General features: G+C 39.2%; 1 protein-coding gene across 1 annotated transcript in view; it reads right to left on the minus strand.

The window, feature by feature from the left end:
- Positions 1-12928, minus strand: part of LOC108796110 (probable cation-transporting ATPase 13A4) — a 72498-nt gene that overhangs the window by 1847 nt on the left and 57723 nt on the right. Inside the window, exons 25-29 of the mRNA XM_018567528.1 lie at positions 10953-11025; positions 9293-9467; positions 7747-7919; positions 5144-5232; positions 2122-2202 (exon numbers count right to left, since the gene is read on the minus strand). Of these exons, the coding sequence (XP_018423030.1) occupies positions 2122-2202; positions 5144-5232; positions 7747-7919; positions 9293-9467; positions 10953-11025 (591 nt within the window). The remainder of the gene's footprint in view (positions 1-2121; positions 2203-5143; positions 5233-7746; positions 7920-9292; positions 9468-10952; positions 11026-12928) is intronic.

The raw sequence follows: 12928 nt of genomic DNA on the forward strand, positions 1-12928 counted from the left end.
AACATGCATTGCCTTACAATTGTGTTTCCAGTATATATATATCTATATATATATATATATCTATATATCTGTATGTATCTATTACAGCCAGCTTAAGGTCCTGATGAAAGGGAAACCTTAAACCCGTGAAATACATTGGCTTTGTCTTCTGACTTTTTACTGAGTGTGGCACTCTCATCCTTTTGCACTTTGCTTATACTTTTCTGGGGACCCTCAGGCATACCCCATATACCAGAGAGCTGTCTTCATTGAACTGGACATCTTACATTGATTACTTATTGTTGGTCAGTGGGTGACCTGCCCCTTAAGAAATGTGGTAAGTAGCAAACAGACCCACTTACATAGGTTTTTTGTGGTCTTCATTAAAGGGCCTCCTTACATTAATAGTCTGTGTTGTGCACTCTTACATTGATAATCAATGAAAGGAGGGTTCACTGACATTGCTGTTTAGTAGTCACTTATCCCAACCAGGAGCAGAAAATGAATCTCTGATGCTACTGCCAGCTTTTCTTATTGCCATTTTCATCAGAACTATGCAGGCACCTTCCACAGTCTGGAGGCCAGCCAAGATACACCCCCTGCCTACAATAGGCTACCTTGACCAAAAAGGCACCAGCATAGGGGTTATATTTGCCCTTTTTTTGGGTGAGGCCTACCTGTAACAGGTGACACTAGTACATAAAGTGAGGAGATTTATCTACAATTAAAACAGAGACAGCAATGTTTTTTTTCTTTATCAGCATGGTGTTCTCTGCTTTGCATTTGTTTTAACTGTTTGCTGCTGCGGATCTGCTGGCACCTGTGATTCCACTAGCATGTGCTCTCCTCTTGCTGCACTGTGTTAGTGGCTATGGGTGTCGCTCACTTCACCTAAGGGTCAATTTACCCTTCTTCCCTGCTACTTCCTGTCCTGCCTCCTATCTGTCTCCCTATTTAAATCTCTCTCAGACCAGCTTCTCGTTGCATGAGCAACACCTGTTCCTGAGCCCCTTCTGTGCAATTCTTGCTGAACTGTTTTACCTGTGCTTTGATCTCTCGTGTACCGACTCTGCTTGTCCTCCTGTTTAAGATTGTCTGCTGCCCGCCCTGACCTTTGGCTCGTTATCTGGATCTCCTTTTGCTCCAATTATCCATCCCTGCCTGCACAGTGTTTTCAAGTACTCTCCTCGCGAGCAGGGTGAACCTGGGGTCGTGACCTGGGGTCAGCACGCAGCTAAGTCCAAACTTCCATGAGGGGGTCCCTGGTGGAACAACGGCTGGCCTTTAGATTCCATGCCCTGGGGGATCCCATGCCACCTGCTCGCATGTGCCGGGATCCACCCAGCTGCATGAGTGACAGCTGGCTCTGCCTATCTAGAGGCAGAGCCAGCTGTACCCGCCCTCTCCCCCGTCCATTCTGCCAGTCAGCGCTGGAGGATCGGAGCGGGGAGGGGGGAATCCAGCCACTCCTGTCACGGCAGAGAGCTGTGACAGGATCGAGAAGTGAGCGAATGCCGGTATGTGTTCGCACACTTCCCCATCTACTGAGCCGACCTGTGACAGTCTCATTGTCACAGGTTGGCTAGAACTATGAGGTGAGTGAAAAGCACTCACCTCATAGTTCTCCTTTAATTGGGCTATTTCACAAGCACCAAGTCAAAATATACAGCAGTCCCAAATCGGTCTTTAAAGCTACACAGCAGTCCCAAATTGGTCTTTAAAGCTTCATTTTTAGTTTGTACATTAAATGAAAGTGTGCTATTACCTGACATATTTAAACAGTTAATACAATGGCAATATCTCAAGGAAATAAATAATATGTGATAAAAACAAAATTATACTGTCTGCTAATAGACAAAAGTAAATAGGATTCCAAAAATGTTAGAAGCAGCAATTCCTATTGACAGCTCATTGAATCAAATGGGTAAAACATGTTAGTGCCATACATAAAAATTGAAATGTTGGGGTGTGTAGAGTAAACAATATTATCCTCATTACTTTCGCAATTTAGACTGTTTTTAATGTCATCCTTGACTGCAGAAGAATGTGACCAAATAGAACCTTCATGCCAGCTTTTACATCTGTATGTGAAAATCTTAAGAGCCCTAAATGTGAAACATAATGTGAAGATTTACATATTACCTCAACAAGGTATGAAACGACCAAAAGCACAGCCACCATAATAACCATGTTCCATCTCCAGTAATACGGTGTACAGACAAGCTGTGTGGGAATAGAGCAATAATTAAGAGAAACATTACTAAAATACATCCTAAACAACCTTATTTACCTAAGAGCTAATGCTGAACTAGAGGAAAGTTTTGCAACATCCAACAAACTGTAACACAGATATCAGTTAATTTTAATCATACATATAAAAATAATGGTCACTATAGGTTACTGAAATAAAAGGAATAATATAATTACATTGGAGAGCAGTGCATTTATATGGGTGTATTTTGGGTCCCCTTGTATTCAACTTCATATATGCACAGTTTATTTCCATTAGGAAGGGAAAGGTGCATGATTAAAGCCCAACTCCTATTTAAAAAAAATTGTCTTCCTCCCATCCCTTTCTCTCACTTCCCTATAACCCATGCTGCCAGGTGTTTTGATTATCTTACATATGTTTATCTTTATATGCTCCCCCGAGTCCCCCGCATCCAGGTTCCTCGATAATGCTACTTCCACTATTCCAATAATTCTCGCCCCTGGATTCCCTCTCTTTGCCAATGTTAGAAGTTTTCTGGTCCTTAGAAGACCCCTCCATTGGACAGCAGGAAGTAAACAGATTAAAGACTCTGCGCTGGATGAGCACATGACTGTGACTTAAGGCAAGTATAAAAGCTAGCTTAAAATGTTTTTTTTTTAGCCCAGGGACTAGCATGGAAAGAAGGCATAGGAGTTTTCTTTGTTGTACCGAGTTGGGCTTTAATCATTTTCAACAATGGAACACTTGTTGGTGCTAGATGTGGTACTAGCAGCATTTGAAAAAAACTGCTGACATCCTGGGATTTTTATGCACTAGGGTTTACAGAGAAATAAAATTCTGTGGGCAAAAGTACTTTGTTAATGAGAAATCAGGAGGAAGATGTGTTCAAGTTGAGAAAAAAATCATAGGTACAGAAATACCTTGGTTTACAAGTAACTTGGTTTGAGAGTGTTTTGCAAGACAAGCAAACATTTCTGAAAAATTTGCCTTGATGTACAAGCAATGTCTTGCAAGGAGCAAAATTTTGTAGAAAAGCACCACCCGAATAAGGCTGTAGCAGTGCAAGTGATGAATATGTTTAACGACAATGCAACGTCACATTGGATATATTCCTTGTTAAGGTTTCACAAAATGAAAAAGATTCCATTGAGCCAAGAGATAGCAGTGATTCCGTTAGTGATAGTGAAATTCGTCCTACACAATAATCCTCCTCTCTCTTGTCTCCCTCACACCAGCCACAAAGTTACCGGTAATTGATTTATTTTTCTTTATATTTTGTACAGTATTATATTACAGTACATTATTGTAATACGTTTTATATGAATATTTTTGGGTTGTGGAATGAATCATCTGAATTTCCATTATTTCCTATGGGGAAATTCGCTTTGATATACAAGCGCTTTGGATTACAAGCATGCTTCCGGAACGAATTATGAACATAAACCAAGGTATTACTGTAAATGAAAGTAATGTGAAAAAATGTATACTTTTACTTATACATGAGATTACATTTTTACACAAAGCTGTTTGTTGGATAGAAAATTGCAGTAAGTTTTCCACATGAACACATTTGCAAAGTAAAAATTGCAAGGTGAACATGCTCTACTTCTTTAGCAAATCAGCCCCACATACTTATGAAAATCACATATTTTGCCTTTAGCGTTGTGCTACTCATTTTGCATATACCATTCTGGAACTAGCATTCCCTACAACATACAATTTACATGCATTAGTTGTTAAAAGTTTCAGTTTATCTAGGCCTTATTTCATTTTTAGAGGTAAATCACATATCTTTTGGGGGTTCCACTGGCATGATCTTGCTACCACAGGTCTTGGCTCTGTGCCCAGCTACTAAGGTGTTATACTCTTTTTTCCTAAAAAATAGAGGCTCCTCCCAGTAATTCATACAGAGAACATGGGAGTCGCATGTAAAGGGTGGGCAAGTGGGCAAACCTAAGAGGTCAAGCGCAGGATGTCTCACCACCAGCATTCCTAAGAGCTATTTAATTTAAGGGGAACTATGTCGAGTCTTTTCCCCATAGTTCTCCTTAGGGTAACGGGGGTACACAAACTAGCATCCTCCCGTCACCCTAAGCTCAGTATACCGCGAGCTACAGCTCGCGGTATACTGAGACGCCACAGTATACCGCGAGCTACAGCTCGCGGTATACTGAGACGCCGCAGCTGAAGCGGATCACGACAATTATGTCTGGATCCGCCCAGCTGCATGAGTAACAGCTGGCTCTGCCTATCTAGAGGCAGAGCCAGCTGTACCCGCCCCCTCCCCCGCCCGATCCGCCAGTCAACGCTGGAGGATCTGAGCGTGGCAGGGGGAATCCAGCCCCTCCCCTGTCATGGCAGAGAGCCGTGACAGGATCGATAAGTGAGCGAACGCCGGTATGTGTTCGCTCACTTCCCGATCTACTGAGCCGACCTGTGACAGTCTCATTGTCACAGGTCGGCTAGAACTATGAGGTGAATGAAAAGCACTCACCTCACAGTTCTCCTTTAAGCTTTATTCTCCAATATCTACCAAAACTGAAATACTGGTTTTGAATGAGCTGACCATCAGTTCACCCAAACAGTCATGGGTGGGATTCACCCTCTGGAGTTTGTTTTTTTTCCTAGCCACCCCACTAATGAAAATTGCTGGTTGAAATATCTAAGTCTATATCAATAAGGGGATTATCACTCTTTCCTGCCATGATCTTGAAAATGTATCATATTTGCAAAATTTAACAGGTAAGAGTGACCACCTTGGCATGTTTTCAGCAGGCTCACAAACAATAGAAACTCAAGTATAGAAATCTGGCCAATTAATCAGCCAGGGTTGATAAAAAAAAAAAAAAAAGTCAGCTTTGTGTGGACTCAAAATCATATAAATCACATTATGCTTTGCAAGCTCAGATGTTTCTTGTGACATGAATATGTCTATTTGTGCGGCAGACTTACCTCCATAATACGGTAAACTGATTCAATATCAGCAAAGTAGACAAAAAAATAGGCAGCCAGTTGTGCAAGAAGCAATATAGTAAAGATATCTGCAAATGAAAGACAGGAAAACTGACTTCTGTTCTCTAGAACTTACAATTCTTATCATTAGTAGTAATACTAGTACTTAGCTAGCATACAGTTTATAAAAAAAAACAATATCTGAAAATAAGCTTACATTTCTAATTTGATGTAAAATCATTCTTTAAAGGAGAACTATGGGGTTAAGGCTTTTCCCCATAGTTCTCCTTAGGGTAACGGGAGGACACAAACTAGCATCCTCCCGTCACCCTAGGCTCAGTATTCCCGCGAGCTGTAGCTCGCGGTATACTGAAACGCTGCAGTATACCGCAAGCTGCTGATCGCTGTATACTGAGACGCCGCAGCTGAAGCGGATCCCGACAATTATGCCGGGATCCGCCCAGCTGCGTGACTGACAGCTGGCTCTGCCTATCTAGAGGCAGAGCCAGCTGTACCCGCCACCAGTCAGCGCTGGCGGATCGGAGCGGGGAGGGGGAAATCCGTTTCGTTTCGGAATATCCGTTATTTCGTGTTTCGACTTTAATGACTTTAATGGTCATTGTTTTGGAAAATTGTACTTCTTTCTTTTTACTTTTGTATTTTTGTGGTGTTTTTGAGTAAACTCTTATTAAACCTTTTTTTGGGATTGAAACTCTCATAAAGTTTAAGATCTGTATACTCTGTAGTGTGATGTAAAGTATATTAATTATTTATTAAATAATAATAATAACAAATACCTATTTTATAAATACTAAAATAATTGCAGCTGATTACATTTCCATTTTAATATTCAAAACCCTCATGGTACGCCAAGCAAAGCTTAGATTGCGTTTCATTCCGTCGAGTCTTGTAACTTATATATAAGATAAGTTATAACGTCTTATTTGTGCTAAAGTCTATATTATAAGGTTAAACATTATTTACTTCTGACTTTACACATCTAGACGTCAGTAAAGTCTAAATTTCCAGACATAATTTAGCATTTTTGTGTCACCTAAATATTTACCAGATTGTTTAACCACCTTGCGCCTAGCCAGTATAATAGAAGAGACATCACCCCTTCTGTGATGGGTGCATATACCTCTCCCATTCTTGAGTGTGCATGCTCCACACACACACGCACACACATATTGACCTCCAATATTGTGAGATTGTTGGGGGGTTAAAGTCCCACTGACCACTAATGATGGTGTTATGTGGTTTCAAATGCCATTGGCCACCAATAATAGTGGGATTTGTATGGGGTATTTCAAGTGTATTGGGTTTATCCATGACATCTAGCCATTGCACACAATGTTATTCAAGCTTCTAACGTTTTATCTTTTTAACTTTCTTCCTCCAATAATGGAAGACTTGAACTTGGCCTCAATGGGCAAATTATTAGGGCACCTTAATTTATTCTTTAACCAACTCAATGCCAGCATGTTTTTTTATTTACATAGAATTGTGGCAAACAATTAGATCCCCTTAGGTTGTCCATTTTCCAAAAAAAGGGTCATTATGGAGGTTAATATTGTTATGACACTTATTTTTTTTACACTTGAAACTTTAGGAAAGATGTTTTTAACTTTTAGATTTTTTACTTTATTTAGTAAAAATATTTTAAAAATGGTTATTTATTATCACCAAAAGAAAATGTTATCCATCTCAAAAAATTATGATATCATTTGGGTACAGTGTTGCTTGACCAAGCGATTGTCAATCAAATCAAATGTCAGCAATGAAACAGAAAAATGCCCTTGTCAGAAAGGGGGTGTAACATTCCAGTCCTTAAGTGATTAGGGGCATGTAAGGTTTTAAATAAATACATTATTTTAATAAATTACCTTATATTTTATATTAAACATTGTTCACTGGTCAATATATAATTTATACATTGGATTTTTTTTTCTAAAATGCAATTTATACTTTCCAGCTTACAATATTTTTAACTTTACTTTTTTATTTTTTTTCAGTGTGTGTATAACACTCTTACAGCTGTAGCCTGCTGACCGCAGTTGTCATTGTATCTCTCTCTGTGCAAGGCACAATTACAGCTCAAGAGGTTCGTTTTATAAACAAACCCATGACATCACTATAATCTTATACTTATGTTTAGGAACCATGCTGATTGTATCCCGAACATTGGCATGAGACCAGTACTTTTGATCTGCTCTGTCCAAAATGGAATTTAGATTAAAGTTCCCACTGCACAAGCCATTGTGCTGAGGATTGTTAAAGTCAGGAACTGCTTGCAAAAGTAAAGTAGACCTAACACCTAACCTACTGCTAACTCATTTTATAACCCTCTACAACAGCAGGATACATGCACCCTGTCAGAAGCACTGATTAGCTGGCTCCACTGGAAGGTCAGTCTTTGGCAAAAAGTACTGAGGCTGTGTTTAGTGGTCAGCAGCCAAAGAAGAAGCAGTCAGAATGTTTTACATAGGACTTTTAGCAGGTTGAGAAATGATGTTCAGATGTCTTTTTAAAAGACAATATAATAGTTTTTTTCTATTTCATGGTTCTCATAAAAATCAATCAAGAAAGAAGATAGTACTCACAGTTAGTATATATTGGCTTTCTGAAAGGCCTTCCTTTGCAGAATACAAATTCCACAATAATAAGATTGATCCCACTTACAAACCACAAAGTAGTTGTATTAAAATTTCGATTAACTAGAAGTTCTTCACTTATTGTGATATTTTGAGCACTGTGATTTAAGGGAAGACATCCACTGCAATAAAGGAATTAAAAAGTAAAAATGATAACGGTGTCCAGCTTCACTGTTTCTGAATAGCAGCAAATCTTCAGTTTATAGCAAAACATGTTTAGTTTGGATTTGATACATTTCATAAGCATTATATAAAATGGAGTTGTTTTATGCTGAGATGACAAGAACATTTATAAAATCTGTTGTCAAACCTGAGCTCTGTTTTACAATATAAAACAGGGGAGGTGAATACTGCAGTGTTATCATGCAGATACAATGTACCATGCTAGAGTTACTGCTTGACTTTTTGTATTAGTTTTAAACAGAATGAGAAAGGGTTAGATCCATTGTCTTGATTTTATTTTCTGTCTTTGTGCTCCCACTTGGGTTGGTCACCCTTTCTATGTGTCCTGGGTACTTTTGTCCCTGATACAGAAAATGATGGGCAAACAAAAATGTTTGAGCTATCACAGAAAAGAGAAGCGAGGGGAAATATTCCAATGGAGAAACCCGTTCTGCTAACAACTGTCTGATAGGACACATCCCCTCACCTTTATACTATAAAGTGATAGTAAATTCAGAAATTAAATCTTAAAAATGCATTCACGTACCCAAACTATTAACTAAAAACGTGTGTCTACTTTTGTTCCCCATGGTCCCTGTGTATGTTGTAAATTAGCCACCGCTCCAAGTTCGTTCCCATGATGGACTACAATCTTAATACAAATTAGTAAACCAAATGTGAGATCATAGTCCATCACAGGAGTGAGCTTGGAGCGGTGGCTACTTTACAACATGCACAGGGACCATGGGGAACAAAAGTAGCCCCCCTCCAGAAGGAAGGACAGTGTCAGCACCAATTCAGAGATGATTTGAGGATCTACAGCTGAGTAATAAACAAATAAGATACATTTTTGTTAATAGGTAAGGTACTTGAATGCATTTTTATTTAAATAATAGGTCATAGATTCTTTAAAAATACTCTTATTTCAGAGGAGAACAGTACTAACATTGTGTGCAGACAACATCAGGGTAATTTGACAAATAAAGGTTCTCATGTCATGGTAGTAGAGATAGTAACTAAACTCACATCTCTGACACTTAATGGACAATGCTTTTTCTATCCTCATCATTGCACCAATAAAAGGATCATTATGGCATTCAGCAGTTAGAAGGCAATTTCATGTGCACAAGTTTGTAGCACTGTGTGAATGGTTACGTTTTTTTCATTATTTTAAGGAAATACTGTGATTTCGTGGGGCAAGGAACCGATTAAAAGTCAGCAGACTGCAAAATGCAGTTATTATTTTTAATATAAAGGAAGAATGCAAGCTCTAATCCAATTTATCATATTTATTAACAAGAATTTTGCAAATTGTGTTCTGAGACAGAATTACCTGAAGACATCATGCTCATCATACCAAGGCTGCTGTTGAACCACTGTGAAAGCAACTGTCTGCACAATCACGGTGAATATGAAATGCAGAATCATTGACAGTAAGAGAGGTGGTGACATTAGCTGTCCAGATGGTCTGTATGGAGCCAGTTTAGGTGCTGGGCCAGTTAAACTCACTTTAAAAAAAATAGCAATATATTAAAATATATTATTATAGTCACACGGCTTTAGGTAAAGTAATATGAAATGTGCCTGTTAAAGAATTACAAAACATTTTAAAGCAATAATGCAAAACATTTATCACTTTTCAGTGTTTTGCATACAATTAGTTCTAAGCTAAAAGCTTATCTACTGTAAGTGGATTCCTTTGCTGAACATCTGTTAAACCCAGTTGTTGATCCTACATGCATGTTCATAGCTTAAAGAATGCTTTTGTCATGCTGGGGGGGGATTATTTAACCAGAGTACACAAGAGATAGAAGTGGTCAGCTAGGGGTTTAAGTCACCCGAATCTACATGTAATGGAAATATTACATGTCTGTGGCCTGTGGCCAAAGACTTTTTAAACCTGCACGCCAGCTAGCACCCAAGTCACATTTCATCAAATATTGAAAATTTGAAAAGGGTGGACGACCCCTGCGTAGGTTGATGGATCCTTAGCGTGAGACCTTGAGACTGCTATTTTATGTAACCTGTCATCTGTTATCAGTAAAGTTAAGATTAGTTTTCACAATTCTAAATTATGCAAGGGTGTATTACTGGTACTATATGGAAATGTTTAAATTGCATAAATAATCAGTTTTCTTTGGGTCATTGTACATGAGTTTTAAGATGAACAGTGCCAAGCATTTGGAGATCTCCCCAAGATGTGATCATTGAATTAAGAGTCTAAGTACCAAGCACTCCAAGCACTATAGACACATAAGTAGTAACAGGACTTAAAATTGACCTGTCTGCGTTTATGGCAACAGCTGACTTGCCAGCTTGGAACCACAGAACTGTCACTATTAGAAATGCACAGTGGAAGTTTGTGACTTTATGGCAATGAGTTATAAAAGTGATAAATGAATCATAGTTACAATACAGAACACTACAATGCACAGTCGATGTACTGAAGATTATAAAGTTTGCAAATGCACACTGACTAATGGTAAGGGTTGTGAGTAACCTTGTATGTAGCACTGAAAGACGTATGCAACTCCAAGTGTACCTGGAAAATGGTCAGCTTGTTTATAAATGTATCTGAAGTTGTATAAAAGGGTGGGAAGACAGAAAGGGAGAATGGGAGGACATGCAAGGCAGGAAGTCTACAGAATGTTTTGGGGTAAAACTGCCTAAAGATAATTTATTGTATATCTGTCTTGAGCCTAGTCAGTGCAGACTGAACCCTAAACAGGGCTAATTGATTCAATCATCTGTAATCAAGGAGAAAATGAAACTAGCTTATCTTTGCATGCAAAGATAATATTTAAGATAACAGTAATTTTCAAATGATAATACATTTGTTTTCTCTGTATAATTATTATTAAGTATGATAAAACTGATCTGTTTTCAATGGTATTTTGCAAGCTAATTTATAGTTTGGCTTATGTATTTACATAAGGTAAAAAGAACATATCAGATATCAACAAGTAGAACAGGAAAACATGTAGGGTACTTACATGTTAATATGACTGTGATGGTTATGGCCACATCTTGCATGAGATAATGCCGGGTCCCAAGTAGTTCCTTTTTCTGTATTTAAATAAAAAAATAAAATAAAAAAAAGGAGTTTTGTATGAAATGTAACTTTTTTTCTCAGTCATTTGAGGGGCACAACTTGATGATGATCAAAGTGTATTTTCATTTTTGCAGTCAAATTTGAGAAAAACCCACTATGTGTTTGTTATGTGCTCCTTTTCACACAGCATACTTAAAATAATTAAATCAAAATATATTTCTTATCTTTTAGGTGTTTCTTTGGTGAAGCCCTTTGACCAGCTTGAAAGTAAAAGTAGAGGGACAAACTGAGGGACAAACTGAGGGACAAACTGAGGGACAAATTGAGGGACAAACTGAGGGACAAACTGAGGGACATACTGAGGGACAGACTGAGCTTCTTATTAACATACAATACTTCTAAAGTCATTAACCCTTTGTTAAGATAGACAGTGTTTAAATTAGTTAGTTTAAACATAACTTTCCCAGCCCTCTCCTTAGCATTAACTAGGGGGATGCTAGGTAGGATTGTAATGTAAGTAAAAAGCACTTAAAATGTAAGCAGCAATTTTTAAATATGTATGCTATAAGTTATGCTATGTGAATAGAGACATATAACAAACATAAATTAGGTGTTATCCCCAATTTGGCTGCAAAAGTGGAAATGCACTATAAGCAAGCTGGAGGTTATACTGCTGCCTACAGGAGAAAGGAGCACTAGGCACATACAAAACTGAAGGCCAGCCCCCTTGAGGCTGTATCTCTCCCACCTCACACCTGCTCTTTTGTAGCAAACAGTCCAACAAGAGAACAATAGCAATAGTTAATAGAAAACGATTGTGCGGAGCTAGCAGTGGCAGCTAGCTCCGCCCAATAGTTTCCTATTGTCCGGCGGCTCTGCTGCTGTAAAAGAAAAAAGGACACAAAATCTCTCCCGGGCGCTCTGGGAGCCTCCCGCTCCCGGCCGCCAAGGAGAGAAGCACTGATGTGTCTTTTTTTCTTTATTCTGACACGCGGTGTCAGAATAGAAAAAAAAAAGAATTGTCCCATTGAAAAGGATTGGGACATTACTATTGGCTATTTCAATTTGCAATAGCCAATAGTAAACTAGCAAGCCTGACAGATCTAAGATACAGGGGGGCCTGATGAAAAAAACAAAGCAATTACTGCTCTACTGGAATGGGCTTTAATGGGAAAAGGAGGCACTTTATTTCACCAGCTCACAGGCCTGTATAATAATCTGTTTAATCCACTAGAAATAGTGGGTCTGGAAGCCAGAGATTGTCTTTTAGGACCTCCTGGAAAAAACGAAAAGGGAATCAGGCTAAAAGGAGCAGTGGTAGAGAGTTAAACCCCGATGGGCCTTACCATATCCAGGCATTGGAGAAAAATCTCCCTGTAGTATACCCATGCTGGACACAGGGAAGGTAACACAATATCCTCAATAACGTAAAAGACAAAGGGGTCTATTCACAAAGCTGCTGAGGGCAGCCGAGTGAATGACCGATCATAAGTGAAGTGAGCCGAACACTGTTCGGCTATTCACTTCAGGCTGGTACGGCTGATTTCAGCCGTACATTGGCTGAAATCAGCCGTACATCGGCTTGCTTCGTGTGGCTTCGGATTAGCCGAACATGCTCAGCATGTTCGGCTGACCCCAAGTGCAGAAGGAGTTCGACTCAGCCGATCCAACATCTGGATCGGCTGAGCCGAACCTCCGGCAGGCTTCACACTGCTGTTCGGGCTATTCTGAAAGATCCTGAACAGCAGTGAGAGAATAGCCGAATGCCGTTGGCTCGGCTGTTCTGCTCGGTCCCTCAGAGGCACCGAGCAGAACAGAAAAAGAGTGAAAAAAGTAGAAAAAAGTTAATAGAAAACGATTGTGCAGAGCTAGCAGTGACAGCTAGCTCCGCCCAATAGTTTCCTATTGTCCGGCGGC

Source organism: Nanorana parkeri, unplaced genomic scaffold (assembly GCF_000935625.1).
Source record: "Nanorana parkeri isolate BGI_ZX_2015 unplaced genomic scaffold, ASM93562v1 scaffold29, whole genome shotgun sequence".
Classification (NCBI taxonomy): domain Eukaryota; kingdom Metazoa; phylum Chordata; class Amphibia; order Anura; family Dicroglossidae; genus Nanorana; species Nanorana parkeri.